At 44.0% G+C, this 16,869-nt stretch overlaps 1 protein-coding gene across 1 annotated transcript; it reads left to right on the top strand.

Annotated features, from left to right (window-relative positions):
* Nucleotides 1-162: 162 nt before the first annotated feature.
* hspbap1 (hspb associated protein 1) lies at nt 163-16,592 on the top strand (the record flags this gene model as incomplete). The annotated part of the gene is made up of 8 exons (XM_083776775.1): nt 163-174; nt 1,427-1,564; nt 3,927-4,052; nt 4,197-4,207; nt 6,462-6,633; nt 11,555-11,638; nt 12,504-12,617; nt 15,582-16,592. 8 exons carry the CDS (start codon nt 163-165, stop codon nt 16,161-16,163), a joined length of 1,239 nt encoding a protein of 412 aa, XP_083632901.1. The 3' UTR covers nt 16,164-16,592.
* Between the last annotated feature and the right edge of the window lie 277 nt (nt 16,593-16,869).

Genomic DNA, 16,869 nt, shown 5'->3' with positions numbered 1-16,869 from the left:
GTTTCTCATTTTGAACGAATGTGGCAACTTCAGTGCATTAGTTGTCCTGTGGCAGTCCAACAGATGCTTTTATCCAAAGCCGTCACAGATCAGAGAGCCCATTCATGTTTGGGATATAGCCCCAGGAAGGACGGAGTGTATAATCTTGGTGTTGCAATTACCATGCTCAACCAAGTGAGCCGGCATGACAAATGACCACCAGAACCCATGCAATGTTCCTTCTTTACTCAACCTCTATACCCAAAATAGAAGTTCAGTGAGCCACAAGTCCACAACACATCCTAATTCTTTTTTGTATTTTCTTCGATATATACAGGTTTGTTTTAAAAACACCATTGACAATGAAGGGAACATTTACGTCATCTTGTCCCTAACGCAAACATTAAATGCCATTAACAATAAAGAGAATTTAATGTTTGTTTTTAGTTCAATGTTTGTTTTAAAAACGCCATTGACAATGAAGGGAATATTTACGTAATCTTGTCCCTAACACAAACATTAAATGCCGTTAACAATAAAGAGAATTTAATGTTTGTTTTGACACCGTTTGTTTTACATCACCATTACATCACCTAATCAGTTAGACATTAATATATTAGCGTCCCTTTTTTTTACAATTACTACTTTTTGGAAAAATTCCAATGATGAAGGATTACCATTTATTTATTTTAAATGTCCACATCACTTCACTATACCGAGCTTTTAAGGGCTGTGCATGTGCGCACACAAGAATTAGATGTCATCTTCTGTCATTTTCTTAAAGTGACAAATTAGATCAGCCGATCCGATGATGTATTAGCATGTCAGGGAAGTTGGTTTTGTCTTTTGTTGCCAGTGGTATTATCTGGCTCTGGTCTTCCGGGCCTCTAGTAATAAATAGTTAATTATCCGCGTAAATAACAGAAACATGCTCTCAACCAAAAGCCAGCTAATTAGACTGCTAAATCAATTTTTACTGCTGCAGCAACTGGACCAAAAATATAAATCTCATCAACCAAACCAGGGATTCGACACAAGGGGGAGAAAAAGGGAACAATGATTTATTCACACCATAACATCGGCCCGTGTTTGAAATATAATTATATGTTGTCACCTTGATAATACACGTGTATGGGGATCCTGATATGCAGCCTTCATTGATTTCAAAACAGGGTCATTTAAATGAATAGTTTAAGCATGGATGATCATTATAATCATATCTGTCCCCCTCCGTCTCTCTCTCTCTCTCTCACTCTCTCTCTCTCTCTCTCTCTCTCTCTCTCTCTCTCTCTCTCTCTCTCTCTCTCTCTCTCTCTCTCTCTCTCTCTCTCTCTCTCTCTCTCTCTCTCTCTCTCTCTCTCTCTCTCTCTCTCTCTCTCTCTCTCTCTCTCTGCCAGCACCCCTATTTGAAACACAATGCTCCTATGTGGAGGCACAACTGGGGCAGTTCCTAAGTTGGGCCAGTGGCCTGCCTGCTGGGTCAGATACGGGTCCGTTCCGTGATTATCCCCCCTCGGAATACTGGGCATATGCCGACTACAAGTACATCGCTTTGCTGTTCCGAGATCGACCTTCCATGTTTGAGGTTAGACCTGAGGACGATTCTTTAAAAAAATGTCTTCAAAATCCTAACAGTTTTCTGAAAAACCTATGTTTCTATGTCATTTGTTACTCAACCTTTTTCATGTCAAGGACGCCCGGAATTATCGGTATTTGGCCGCAGACCCCCCCATCTGAACATATGTTGTTCTAGGGACCCCCCAGAAGCAAAGATTTGAGTTAAAAACGTTCACTCTCTGAAAGAATAATATACCGTATTCAAAGATTTGCGGCACATTTTCACGATTTTTCAAAAATAGCAGACCTACAAGTTCATAGCGCGGCACCGAGTGCCGCGTTATGAGTTTGTAGTTCTGCTATTTTTCATTTAGCTAAAGTATAACATAATGCTTAAAACACCAAATGGGGTTCCCATCCAAAATGGTTCAACATTTAATTGTGTTATTTTAGTATTTCAAACTAAAGTCTTTTTTTCCTGTAATTTAGCAACCATTTCACACATTTGAAGAGTGCTTCCTTTCTTTAGTCACTTTAGATTTTGAGGGTTGGATGGTTTATGGGAGCAGTTTCTTTTCTCCACTCTGTAGATATAATTCAGATTAATCTACTGTCAGGATGTATTTTAGGATTTCTGTTTAAGCGCTAGTATCGTTACCTTCAGCGTGTGACATATAGGCATCACTGGAAATGGCCTGTCATGTTTGCTGATTTAAAAACCCCCCTTGATTAAAATGTATTCTTGCCTCTCTTAACCCATTTAGACCGAGACCGATTCTACAAAATGTCTTCTAAATCATGACAGTTTTCTGAAAAACCTATATTTCTATGTCAGTGGTTCTCAACTTTTTTCATGTCAAGGACCCCCGGAATTATCTGTATTTGGCCGTGGATCCCCCCAAGAAGTTAAAAATGTTCGCTCTGAAACATTTTGGCCACATTTTCACGATTTTTCAAAAATAGCAGACCTACAAGCTCATAGCGCTGCACTCGGCGCCGCACTATGAGATTGTATATCTGCTATTCTTCAACAGCTAAAGAACAACATAATGCTTAAAACACCAAAAGGGGTTCCTGCCCAGAATGGCTTAAGATATTCTTCCCCCCTGTTCTCTTTTGTCTGAGGCTTAAAAGTCAATTTGTGTCCCCAAACCACTGCCACACATTGTTAATGCCACGCCATCACATTGATGATAATAATAAATTCCCATTGAGACAACTTTTACGAGTCTGCTAAAACCCATGCCTCGGAGAAGGCAGGCAGCACCTTTTTAAATTGTGAACAGCGCAATATAAATTGCTGCCGCCTGAAGGCTAGATTGTCCACACCGTCATTTACAGCGGCCTGAATTATATTGTTATTATGCTAATAGCCTCATTATCCAAGAATCCTGCGGAGAATACCTGAGCTGTACGCTGCTACGCTGACAGTGAGTGATTGACACCCCAGTGTTTTAACCCATTTAGACACGAGGACGATTCTACAAAATGTCTTCTAAAATCCTGACAGTTTTCTGAAAAAACCCTATGTTTCTATATCGGCGGTTCTCAAAATATTTCATGTCATGTCGGTGCCGCGCTACGAGCTTGTAGATCTGCTATTTTTCAATAGCTAAAGTATGACGTAATGCTTTAAAACACCAAAAGGGGTTCCCGTCCAGAATGGGTTATAACAAAGACCCCGCAGACATGCAGTCACTCCACAATAAGGTTCACTACTGGCTGCATGTAATTGACCTCGTCAAGACAGCTTGTGAAACGGGGATGTAGGTACAGTGTGCGATTGTGTCACAGTTCGCGCCCACACACTCTCTATCGCCCCTTCATATTACATTGTCTTTTTAATACAATTATTGTTTTTCCTTGTCCAGTTTTCCACCCACATGTCCATCTCTTAGACTTAGCGTATATTAATAGAGACGGCACCGGATTTCTCCTCCCATCCTCCACTTGCATTAAGTTGCTCAAAAGCGCTATGAGGCGATTTCACTCCTCCTTCCGGGTAGGAACAGAGTGCATTCTGGGATGGATTGGGCCAAATCGTGAACGCGCTGGGCCGTTGACTATCATTGCACGCGTTCACATATGAAACGGCGTTCACGTGTCATTGCTCCCAATAACATGAACGAACGTGCGCAATGATAGTCAACGGACCAGCGCTGGCCTCGAGCTGCAATACCAAAGGTCCATCTACTGTAATAACATGCTGAACCTCAGATCCCAGCTGTATTTTTAACCATATTCTCTAACCAAATAGTGCATGTTAATTAACACCCCGAACGCCCGGGGGGTATATATAGGACAATAGGTAGTTAAACATCTTGTCGACTAGTAAACTAGGCAACTAGTCAACTAGTGACTGCTCTACTGAACGCTGTGCAACTTTTCAGGATATCGTATGGTCCGACTTTGGCTACTCGGGACGCGACGGAAGAGAGAGCACCGTGTGGATCGGAACGGAAGGAGCCAACACGCCATGTCACCTGGACTCTTATGGTTGTAACCTGGTGCTGCAGGTGGAAGGAAGGTAAGAACTAAGAACAGACACACCATGTCACCTGGACTCTTATGGTTGTAACCTGGTGCTGCAGGTGGAGGGAAGGTAAAGAACAGACACACCATGTCACCTAGACTCTTATGGTTGTAACCTGGTACTGCAGGTGCAAGGAAGGTAAGAACAGACTGTGAGAGGGGGGAGATGACTGATTTAACCTGTTGTACCTTGATTAAGTCCATGCACAACAGGTGCGCAGCCACACCCAGCTCTGAGTCCAGTTCTAGTTAGTTTGACTCAGGCCAGGTGTGACTGCTTAACTCAGTCATCCTCCCTCTCACACAGACAAACGTGGATATTTTGACCTCTGGGATTTGTGTGAAATGCTGTGGGTCTGACCTCGTCACAACCCTCTCGGCACAGTGCCCGTTAACCCAAATCGACGAGACCAGATTCTATACAAAATGTCTTCTAAATCATGACAGTTTTCTGAAAAAAAAAACCTATGTTTCTGTGTCAGTCGTTCTCAAACAATTTCATGTCAAGGACTCCCAAAGTTATCTGTATTTGGCCGTCGACTCCCATCTGAAAATATGTTGTTCCAGGGACCTCCTCCCCAGAAGCAAAGATTTGAGTTAAAAACGTTCGCTCTGAAAGAATATATATTCAAAGATTTGCGCCACCTACAAGGTCAAGGTATGAGCTTGTAGATCTGCTATTTTTCAATAGCATAATGCTTGAAACACCAAAAGGGGTTCCCGCCCAAAATGGGTTAATCTTCCACAGCTGCATTATGGGTACGAATAAAGGAAAGGGACTCGGGAGGGACAGACAAAAGTTGTCTGCAAAACGATCCCAGTGGGATTGGTGATGGAACTGTCCTGTCCTGGCCTGGCCTGCCATCTATTCATTCAACTCTCCCGGCATGCATGGACAGACGGCGCTCTTGAGAGACGAGCAACTCCCTTCTCCATCAGCAGTGATGGAGAGCGAAGGTGTGCGAGCGCTATTTTCCTTCAATGACCGATGATAGAGATCAAAAGGGCACAACATGACAGAGGACACTTGGGCACAGACTGTGGTCTTGTCGTGTGCCCCCCATAGCCTCAGACAAAGACAAGTCATTTTCTGGCACCCCCCCCCCTCCTCTCCCCCTGATGGAGATAAGAGCTGAAGATGCCATTGATTTAGGAGGTGGCAGGCTCCATTGTGGAACGTTCGTGGGGGTCTGTGACAAAAGAAGATAAAAGGTCCCTTTGTATCTTATCCTCTGCTTACCCAAGTGGCCCCCGAACGATTTCTATCTCCCTTTTTCTTGTGATTGGGTCTCGGCGCTCTTTCTTTTCATTCGGAGGTGATCTGAATTGGAAGGGAAAAATGCCTCTGCCTCTGCCGGGGTGTCTGACGCAAGTCAATCTGTGGAAATATAAACGGGCTGTCGATTTGAGGCTTTTGCAACGACTGGGGAAATCGGTCGAACTTTGAATGAACTTTATACCACAGAGTGAACCTCCCCCCCCCCCCAAGGGTTGAATGCCTGCAGTCTTGAATAACGTACAGTACTGTACATTGCACACTATCAGCAATATACAGTTTCTAGATTTGACCGTTTGCCATTCACGATTTTTATCATGACATTTTGTCGTAACACTTTGTTTTTAGTCAATTGCATGTCCTTTTTTAGCGACATTTCTCCATCGTTTTTTTTTTCTTCGAAAAACGCGTCCAGCATGCAACCACCTTAACATTTTGTATCTGTCGGTAAGAAAGAAACCTTGTATCTCCATATTAAACTTTCTTGTATTTATTATATTTGAAGGCTATATTTGATCCTTTTTTAGTCCGACGATGAGCCGGTGACAAGGGGTGTAACGATACAGTAACTGCATAGAGCGCCGAATTCCTGACGTCACTCGCTCGAGTCGCTCATCCCCTGGTTTCCCCTCGTTCACGGAAGTAATTTCTCTATGGAGATTAACATGGTGGTCATGTTAAAATCGTCTCATATAAGCGTTGTCCAAAATTAAACAAGCTGTCTCAGCGTTATTGTCAGGGAGGTGTCTCTGTATCGCTTGTGACAGTCAGTCACTCATATTTGATACCGTCTGTTTCTAGCGAAAATCTAACTAATTCAGTAGCAGTAACAATAGCGTCAGTTGATTCTTCATCCCATATCCGGGATGACATGTTTATTTTTCAAACACAGTTCTTATGAGGCGATCTAAAATCCTCCCTATGGGGATCACAATGCAAATAAAAGTATGCGGCGCCCTCTACCGATATTGACGTCAGACTTTGATGCTCTATTTATTTGCATTTCTAAATAAAGAATCATCCTACGGCCATTTATCTCACATTCAAATTCCACTTAGCTTTGTATCCTGCAGTCCTATAATTTGACAGAGTGGTTTTTTTCTGTATTCTTATGGAGGAAACGTTGGCACCTGTTCCCTCCCGGAGACACAGCCAGCTTGTACCCGACCAGGATTCCTTACGAGGAGTCCAGTGTCTTCAGCCAGGTGGACGTCCTGCGACCAGACCTCGAGAAATGCCCTGCCTTCAGGACGGCTAGGGCTCATGTCGTCACTCTGCACCCTGGACAGGTCAGTACGCTTTCTCCATCCATCCATATCCATCTTCAACCGCTTATCCGCAGGGACAAATTAGCCATTGGGCCAGTGGGGCCGTGGCCCAGGGGCCCTTGGCTCTCAGGGGCCCTTCAGGGAAATTGGACCGTAAGGTACTAGGTTTGACGCCCTGAAAAGGGCTCCTGAGGCCCTTCATTGGCCATTGATTTTGTTAAATTTAGGTCAAAAAGATGATAAAAACACGGAAAAACACAAAAAATGTGTGCGCACGCGCGCTATGGGGGCCCTGCAAAAATTACCGGCCCAGGGGCCCTCGGGGGGTTAATCCGTCCCTGCTTATCCGTAGTCGGGTCATGGGGAGCACCACCAGAGAGCTCCAGACTTCCCTCTCCAGAACAACATTAGTAAACTTCCTCCTGGGGGATCCTGAGGCGTTCCAAGAGCCAGGGAGTCGATGTGATTCCTCCAACTGTGCCTTGGTCTGCCCCGGGGGTCTCCTCCCAGTGGGACGTGCCTCGAGGACCTCCCTAGGGAGACGCCCGAGAGGCATCAAAACCAGATTCCCGAACCACCTTAAGCTGGCTCCTTTCCAAGCTCAGAAGCAGCGACTCTACTCCGAGTCTCTCTCACGTGACTGAGCTTCTCACCCTAAAGGCTCATTCATAGTCTGGATTTTCGGTGGTGTGGTGACCACCGCTCCGGTGGCGAGGTGACCACCGGAGCTGAAATAACGTTGAGCGGTGGTGAGTAAAAACAGAGAGAAGGGCTGGAGCAGTGGCGGTGGTTTGCTCTTCACCGCGGCTCGTGATGTCATGTTGTAGTTCGGTGGTCACCTAACCACCGAAAATCCAGACTATGTATGAGCCTTAACTCTAAGGGAGACGCCAGCCACCCGTCGAAGAAAACTCATTTCGGGCCGCTTGTTTTCGCGACCTTATTTTTTCGGTCATGACCCACACTTCATGACCATAGGTGAGAGTAGGAACGAAGATTGCTCGGTCGGTAGACGGAGAGCTTTTGCCTTCTGGCTCAGCTCTCTTTTCGTCACAACAGTGCACAACAATTTCTCTCCAAGGAATTGCAAAATAAATTGCTGTGTCAGAAACGCGACGCACTCGAGTGTATTAAATTGTCATTTCAGCTCTTAGCCTTTTTGATTCATGAGCATTTGCTTCGACTTGGATTTATGTTAGGAGACCCTGCTTTTATTACATGGTTACAGCGCTAGATAGAACTGTGCGTACAATAAAGCTATACATAGGAATGTTGACTTCAGTGTTGTTTCCGTCGACTAAAACCAAGACGAAAAATGTTCGTCGACTACCTTTTTCCACTGACGAAAACTAAATGGAAACTAAATAAAAACTAAGCTATGATGACTAAAACTAAGACTAAATATACTGACAATTTTGTCAACAAATAAAAACTAGACTAAAATGTTAGGAAGGGACTAGTGGACAAGAGATCCAGTATAAGTCATTTTATAATTAGTTGCATGCTGAAAATAGCTCGCAACACGGCGCAGCGCGTCAATCAATCAATCAAATTTGATTGATTTGATTGAATTGTTTATTGAACATGTAGAAACAGAGTACACTCAACACTTCAAAAGGGATAGCACCAAAATAAATTCCTTGCGCTCTTGTTTCCTTATAGGCCCTATTATGCAATCAATTCATATAGACAATGACATGAATAACAAAATGCAATATCATCAATAAATAAAAAATCATTTCAGGACAAAAAAATGAAAATGAATGTGATAAGCAAGTTCTAAAATGAGGTATGGTGCTGTCAAAAAGTGTCTGATATGATTAGAGGAAAATGGCCTTTCATTCATTTCCTCATTTCTCCAACAAGTTTTACACAGTCCAATGTGGGATTACTTTGACTAAGAGGTCATTGTTGACTTCAGAAAGAACCAGCGCAGCCACTCACCACTCCTCATAGAGGACACTGCAGTGGATGTAGTGAGCAGCACTAAGTTCCTGGGGGTACAGATCACAGACAGTCTGTCATGGTCCTCAAACACGTCCTCTCTTGTGAAGAGAGCCCAGAAACGGCTGTTGAGAAGACCCAACTCCCCGCTCCCATCCTCACTACTTTCTACAGGGGAACTATAGAGAGCATCCTGACAAACTGCATCTCTGTCTGGTCTGGAAGCTGCAATAAAGCAGACTGGAAAACAGTACAGAGAGTAGTGAGGACAGCGGAGAAAATCATCGGGACATCACTGCCTTCCATCAAGGACACAGCGCACAACCGCTGTCTGTCTAGGGCCAACAACATCAGGAATGACCCCACCCACACCAGGGACTGTTCACTCTGTTGCCTTCTGGCAGAAGGTATCGAAGCATTGGAAGTAAAACAGCAAGATTTTCCAAGAGCTTTTTCCCCCCAAGCCATCAGACTTTTGAACAAGTACAATATCCCCTAACCTTTTCCCCATATAAGCTGCTATAAGGACTCCTGTTGTGCAATATCTGTCTCTCAATGAACTAATGGTGCTTTTTAATTTATTTGTTTTTAAAAGTGGATTTTAGATTTGAATAGTATTTTAGCTCTCTTTTAACTAGCATACTAAAAGCCAGTGAAACGACATTTCGTTCTCTTATGCATTTTATGTATCTGCTGAATGACAATAAAGCTATCTATCTATCTATCTATGACAGCGAGAGAGACGCAAGGAAGTGCCTTGTGGAAAAGGATGATCGTAAAATAGCACGTCTCAAGGGTATAGGCCTATTGTATAAGGATCGGGCATTCGTGGAATGAGCAACACAGCTAAATGTGTGGGTAGCGCCCCCAAAACATCTGCCAAAATGTGGCAAGTGGTTGGTATTCACCCTTGCCAGAACAGCTTGGTTTGGTATGGAACAGTATCTCTCTCATGGGCAAGACAGAACTCGTCATCATTAAAGGCAATCTCAATGCAGTGAGATTCTGGAGCCAGTGGCGATCCCATATCTTCAGAATCTGGGACCTAACGCCATCCTCCAGGATGACAACGCTCGCCCCATAGAGCCAGGATCACAGAGTACCTCCAAAATATAGGAGTGGAGAGGATGCCGTGAGTCCAGACCTCAACCCAATTGAACACTGCTGTACGAGCGACCAACAGAAACAAGTGTTTTTTCCTAAATACTGGGAGAGTGCAATCATCCAATCCACTAAGCAACTCAAAGCAAGGGTTCAGGCAACCATTTGCAATTTTGGCACATTTTTTGGGGGCGCTACCCACACGTTTAGCTGTGTTATTAAAATGATGATTAAAATGATATAAAACATAATAGCAATTGGTATTATCAAAGTGGAGAAATAAAGGACCAAAGTTACGTTTCTGAACTTTTGTTGCTGAGTTTATATTTTTAAACTGTATATATGTTTTAGGTTTTTATTACACAATACTTACTCTGATCTTTTTTAATCCTATACCTGACAAATAAACCAAAGTACGAAAAAAACAAAAACTAAACTATAACTAAACTAAAACTAAGCATTTTCACCAAAATAAAAACTAGCAAACCCGCTCTAAAAACTAACTAAAACTAACTGAATTAGACGGGGAAAAAAGTCAAAACTAACTAAAAGTAAACTATAATGAAAAAACCAAAACTATTATAACCTTGCTCTCGACGCCTTGTTCAGATTCCAGCAGTGCTCTCTCTTGCTCTTAAAGAGTCAAAACAGTGACAGAGCAATTAGCCATCCATCTCACTCACTATCTGCTGGCACTAAGATCCCAAAAGCGACCGCCAAACACAACTGTCCCCAGTTTCTGCACAAATTGTCTGAGGGGGTGGAAACAGAAGTGTAACCTGCTGACTGACCTCTAGTAGTAGTAATACGAGTGGTTAAACACTTAAAACCTTTATACTTAATTGACTCCCCAAGGGTCTATACTTGGTCCCCTCCTTTTTTTTCGATCTCTTTCCAATATCTTTGTCGAAAATAGCCAATCTTTGAAATGGTAAATGGTAAATTTATATAGCGCCTTTATCCAAGGCCATTCACCCATTCACGCACACATTCATACACCGGTAGCGGCGGAAACCATGCAAGGCACCAACCAGCACATCAGGACTGGAGCAATTAGGGGTTCAGTGTCTTGCTCAAGGACACTTCGACACTAACTCTGGGGGAGCCCACAGGGTTCGAGCTGGCAACCGTGCGCCGGTTCCCATCCGGTCACTCTACCCCTGAGCCACCGCCGCCACCCCAGCCCTATAAGCTTGAAAGCTTTGCAACGAGACGTACTTGTGTGAGCTTACACATTTGCTATTTCTGTGGGATTTTGTGTTCATGTTGGTTGAACGAGTGAAACAGTAAGCACTATAGAGAGGGCCCACTTGCCCAGACTATTAATGAGGTCGTTCATACAAAACACTGAAGGACAAAGCATTGTCAGATTCTGAATGATGGGTAGCCGACTGCTCTCTCTTAATACCGCCATTTCATCTGTGTAGTTTTGTTGTAACAAGCAGCACACCTGTCCCGGTTGGCCCCTATCAGTGCCAAGATCATAATAGCCATTGTTGTTTTAGATGAGAAACTGCCACAGTATACTTCTCCAACCAGATATTGAGACACAGGCATAATAACTAAGCAACTCAAACCCAAGCATGCAGCATTCCTCCTCCTCTCTGGCCAAGGTGCAGGACATGAATTAATTAGGACAGCCGAGAAACCAGCAATCAATAAGTCTTGCCTTTTGTTGTTTTGTTTTTTGTTTTGTTTAATGGGAGACTTTATGAATGGAAAAGGAGTCAAGGACACATGCTGCCATCACATGGATGCTCCCTGTAACTACAGCTATGTCCCCAATAGATGCACTAAAATGTTTTTTTTTAAACAATTGACAACTGTCTCTGGTTTATGGACCATAGTAGATCATGATTCTCTGACATTTAAATGCTTATTGGTTCTTTCTCCTCAGGTGCTGTTTGTCCCCAGACACTGGTGGCACTATGTGGAGTCGGTCGATCCTGTCACAGTCAGTGTCAACACCTGGATTGAGTTGGTGAGCTGAACCTTTGTACCCCTTTCTAATGAAAAGACGTGACATACACGGCCAAAATGTCTACTAGTTTTAGGGGCACAATAACGCTGAGACGCCACGGTGTCGGCGTGTCGCTAGTACTCGCTACATGCGCAGACACTTCATGAAACAACGTGGCAAATTTAGCGGTGTCCCTGACCCTGACTATGGGTTAAAATGTGGGAATATTTGAACTTTTATGCATGTCTATCTAATAGAGAGATGACTTCCGCACACCCGGTGGGCAATTTGGAGCAGGTGCGATGGTGACAAAGCATACACACACACCATAGGAGAAAGAAGGGACACCCGTACACACCACCACTTGCTACTAGGTTCAAGAGCATTTATTTCTTAAGAGAGCAACGTGTCTTCCTCAAAGCCTGAGGAAGGTCACAAGACCGAAACGTTGCTCTCTTAAGAAATGAATGCTCCCTTCTTTATCCTACAACGCATGTCTGTCTAAAAACTTCTACAAAAACGTGTGTGCATGTGTTTCCAGTGACATGTCTCGGTGTGATAGTTCTCCATAATGACGACTCCTTCAACCTTTGAGTAATAAACAAACAGCCATGGAAGTAGGAGATACTCCCGCCATAACAACAAGGCATGACCTCCCCCCCCCCCCCAACCCCCCCATTGGTGCTAGACAACTATTCTATTCAGATTAGAAAGCAGGCCACTCTCTCTAGCCTCGTCCTCTAGGAGGTCACAGACACTACGAACTGCCCCAGACTACATATTGGTTTCACTTCCTTGACCTTAACCCCACTCGGACGTCATCTTTTTTTGGAGGGAGGTTGTGCTTTTTTTTCTTTTCACTCGACTTTCATCTTTCCCTGAACAGGAAGTGGACGATGATGAGGCCAGAGTGGGCGAGGCCGTGACCAAAGCCGTGGTCTGTGCCCTGAAGACGACGCCCGGCAGCGACAACACCGACGTGTGGCTCAACCCCACCGAGGTGAGCTATTTAACCCATTTAGACCCGAGAACGATTCTACAAATGCCTTCTAAATTCTGACAGTTTTTTCTGAGAAACCCATGTTTCTATGTCAGTGGTTCTCAAACTATTTAATGTCAAGGACCCCTAAGAATTATCTGCAATTGGCCGCCGACCCCCATCTCAAAATATGTTGTTCCAGGGACCCCCCCCAAAAGCAAGAATTTGAGTTAAAAACGTTCGCTCTGAAAGAATATATTATATTCAAAGATTTGCACTACATTTTCACGATTAAAAATAAATAAAAAGCAGGCCTACAAGCTCGTTTTTCAATAGCTAAAGCGCAACACACTGCTTTAAAACACCAAAAGGGCTCTAAAACTACCTCCCCCTGGCCAGCCGGGGCGCCTGATGGAGGGGAAAGGAACTGGTCGGAATAACGTGTTCCTTCCACACGCTACGTCCGGCCGGGGAAATTCCCCTCTGTCAGGTGAAAAGAAGCAGCTTGGACTCCTCATGCATAGAAGGAGGCTTGAGGTCAGTCCGCTGCCCCCCCAGGTTGGCAGAGGAAGTGTAGCGCCCAGGATTACATTAGATAATTGGCTGGAAAGAAAACTGGGTTGCAAAATCGTGGGATAAAAATAGCATAAAAATTTAAAGTAAAAAAAACAAAACACCAAAAGGGGTTCCGGCCCAGTGTGGGTTAACATAACAGCTTTCTGAATAATACATCATCTTTACCTCTGCCAAGGACAAGGAGGTAATATTACGCCGTTCCATCTTTGTATCTGCCTCGTCTGTTCGACTTTCTCGCTGATTGGCCATAAGGGGGGTGTAGCAGTGTGCAGGGCCTGTCACAAAAGATGCTTTTAATAATTTGTCTTATAAATGAAATAAAATTTAATTTTGATAATCCAGAAGCAGACCCAAAGCGAGTTGGCTGCAAGTTTGCTTTAACCCATTCTGGATGGGAACCCCTTTTAAACTTTAGCTATTGAAAAATAGCAGATCTACAAGCTCATAGCACCGAGTGGCGCGCTACGAGCTTGTAGATCTGCTATTTTTAACTAAAATCTTTGCTTCTGGGGGGGGATCACTGGAACAACATATTTTCAGATGGGGGTCGGCGGCCAATTACATATATTTTTGGGGATCCTTGACATGAAAATGTTTGAGAACAACTGACATAGAAACATGAGGTTTTTCAGAAAAGTGTCAGTATTTAGAAGACTTTGTAGAATCGTCCTCATGTCTAAATGGGTTAAAACATTTTATGTTGGGAAGACGCAAAACGTTGGCACTAAATCTGGAATGGAATTATACCAATTTCTATGCTCTGTTTTGGGGCATGGCACGTAGGAGTATTATATAGAGGCCTGGAAATGAGGTTAAATATTCTGTACTCCTGTACTGTGCTTCATAATTATGTTACATTTGGGATTTAGCTATATTTATAGTGTTCTATCATGACAGGTTGGACTGATATCACATTGATAACGTATAAAGGGACCCAGGTTATGAAAAACTGGGTTAACCCATTTAGACCTGACACCAGATTCTAGAAAATGTATTGTAAATCAATGTCAGTGGTGCTCAAACTATTTCATGTCAAGGACCCCAGAAACTATAGGCTATGTAATTAGCCTCCGACCCCCCCATCTGAAAATATGTTGTTCCAGGGACCTCCCAGAAGCAAAGATATGAGTTAAAAACGTTCGCTACGAAAGAATATACAGTATATTCAAAGATTTGCGCCACATTTTCACGATTTTTCAAAAGTAGCAGATCAAAAGGGGTTCCCGTCCTGATTCCGGGTTAATGGATCATGAAATGCCATTGGTCCAAAAACACGCTTCTAGGCGGCTCGTCTCTGAGGAGCGATGCCGAAAGAAGCTGCAAACGGCTTTAGTTTTCACATTAACATTTTGGACTGACTTATAGCTGCACAGTCAGTCACAGCTAAAAAGTGATCCACATGCAGACAAAGTCTCACTTCCTCTCGTCACTCATTCCCTGTCTAAAAAGGTTGAAAGCCTGGTACAGATTCTACCACACAGAACTCATACATCATCGGTTCCTCCTCCAGGAAACGGTGGTATTTGCAGTACTGACCTGAGCCTGAGGTGCTATATAGAGGCACAGATCAGAAGGAACTATTCTTCCTACTTGGCAAGACTCCAGAGAAAGTGTAAAGCCATGAGCTGTATGGAGAGACTGAAACACAGACTTTAACCCAGACGCTTTCTCAAGAGTCGAGTTCAGTCAACGATTGAATGCTTGGATTCTTTCCAAGCTAGGCGGTTTCCCACCAGCGGACCCTTAACAGACCAGCTTTCCATTTAGAAGAGGCTTTCAGTTTAGATACAGTACAATATTGTATGGTGGTTACCAGTTACCACTATATATCGGTTTGGCTGATATATAGGCCATAATTTGACTTTTTCACGACATCGCTATGTCGGCAATTATGCAGGCAATGGGTCCCGATTAATTTAACCACTCTTCAATGTTTGTTTGTTTTCGTTTTTTTGCGAGTTAAATGTTCTCAAATAGAATTTCAAAGACATACATTCATTCATTAGACATACAGTACACAACGTAAATTAGATCTAAACAGGAATACTAAAGCAGTGGTTCCCAAAGTGAGGTCCGGGGAGGCGGGGACCCCCAGGGGTCCTTGAGGGAGTTCCAGGGGGTCCACAGTTAAATTAACATTGATTTTACAATCTAAATTGGGGGTCCCAGAGATAGAAATGCCATTAAATGGGGGTCCGTAGACTAATGGATGGACTAAACGGGTTGAGAATCACTGCTAGAGCCGTAAAAAAATTCTCTTCTGTGGGGTCCCTGGCATGTTTTCAAATAGGGGTCCACGGGCTAATTAGTGTCAATTTTGGGGTCCTTGACATGAAAAAGTGTGGGAACCACTGTACTAAAGGATGCTCCTATAACAACAACCTCTGCGTAACCTTTTTGTTGTCACAGGACGACAGAGTGGCGTCCCACGATGAGAACATGCGTTATGTGAACCTGGCGGTGCAGGCCCGTATGGAGAGAGAGAGGTGTGGGCAGCGCCGCGGCAACAAACCCACCATGCATCACTCCGGAGCGGCGGTCAAGCGGGACTCCAGCGGGGTGGAGAAAAAGAACAGCGGCTCGTCCTCCTCCGGACAGGACACTGCGTCCCGTGCCGTTCCATTCGGGCCTCATCTCATCCCGGTGCCCCGCGGTGAGCGCACGGATGCGCGTGAAGAATCCGCCATCTGCCCGGACGGAGCACCACAGACCAGCAGGCCCGTCGCTGCAGTGCCCGCTGCCGGCCGACCGCAGGAACGTGGGGCACGTGGTGGTGGCTGTGAGACAGACAGGACTCCAGAACACCAGGAGAAGGCAGCCGAAAGGGCAGAGGAGGACGGCGGCGTATATTCCACTCACGTGAATCCACGGTTCTCAATCACCACCAATGACTTGATAGACTGTCTGGTGCATCCCGATGTCGTCGGTCGCATCACGGAGCTTTTGCTGGACAGGCAGAGGCAAGGTCACAGTGTCACCACAGCACCTTAATCCCTTTTTAGACCTGAGGACGATTCTACTAAATGTCTTCTAAATCATGACACTTTTATGAAAGACCTCATGTTTCTATGTCAGTGGTTCTCAACCTTTTTCATGTCAAGGACCCCCAAAAATATATGTACTTTCGTTCACTCTGAAAGAATATAATATATAAAGTTTGCGCCACATTTTCACTATTTTTCAAAAATAGCAGACCTACAAGCTCATAGCGCGGCACTCTGTGCCGCACTATGAGCTTGTAGATCTATTTTTCTATAGCTAAAGTATAACATAATGCTTAAAACACCAAACAGGGTTCCCACCGAAAATGGGTTAACCTTTCTATTCATGAATAAATATTCATTTATAAAGCTCGTGAGTCTATATCAACTTAACTTGAGGATTTGACATAATGACAAACAGGGTATACATATCAGCCTTCAACTGAAATGATACTGTGCACGGTAGGATATTTGACAGTTTAGCAATATACAGCCAACCTGGCTACGAACAATGCCTCTTATGTTTGTATACTGGGGACATTAAACCCTACTTGATAAACTTGACTGGCTCTCCCCCAAAAAAATAGCTGATCTACAAGCACACAATGTGTTGCAATGAGATGTGTTGTGAACATTTCTATCAACGAGGGCCCGGTCGGTCACGTTGGGTTGTGATTGATGAAGGCTGTCTAAAGAGTGATAGATATGGTCTTCAG

This window comes from Protomyctophum parallelum, assembly GCF_964188405.1.
Source record: "Protomyctophum parallelum genome assembly, chromosome: 11".
Classification (NCBI taxonomy): Eukaryota; Metazoa; Chordata; class Actinopteri; order Myctophiformes; family Myctophidae; genus Protomyctophum; species Protomyctophum parallelum.
The sequence above is the reverse complement of the archived record's forward strand: the minus strand, read 5'-3'. Positions and strand labels throughout refer to the sequence as shown.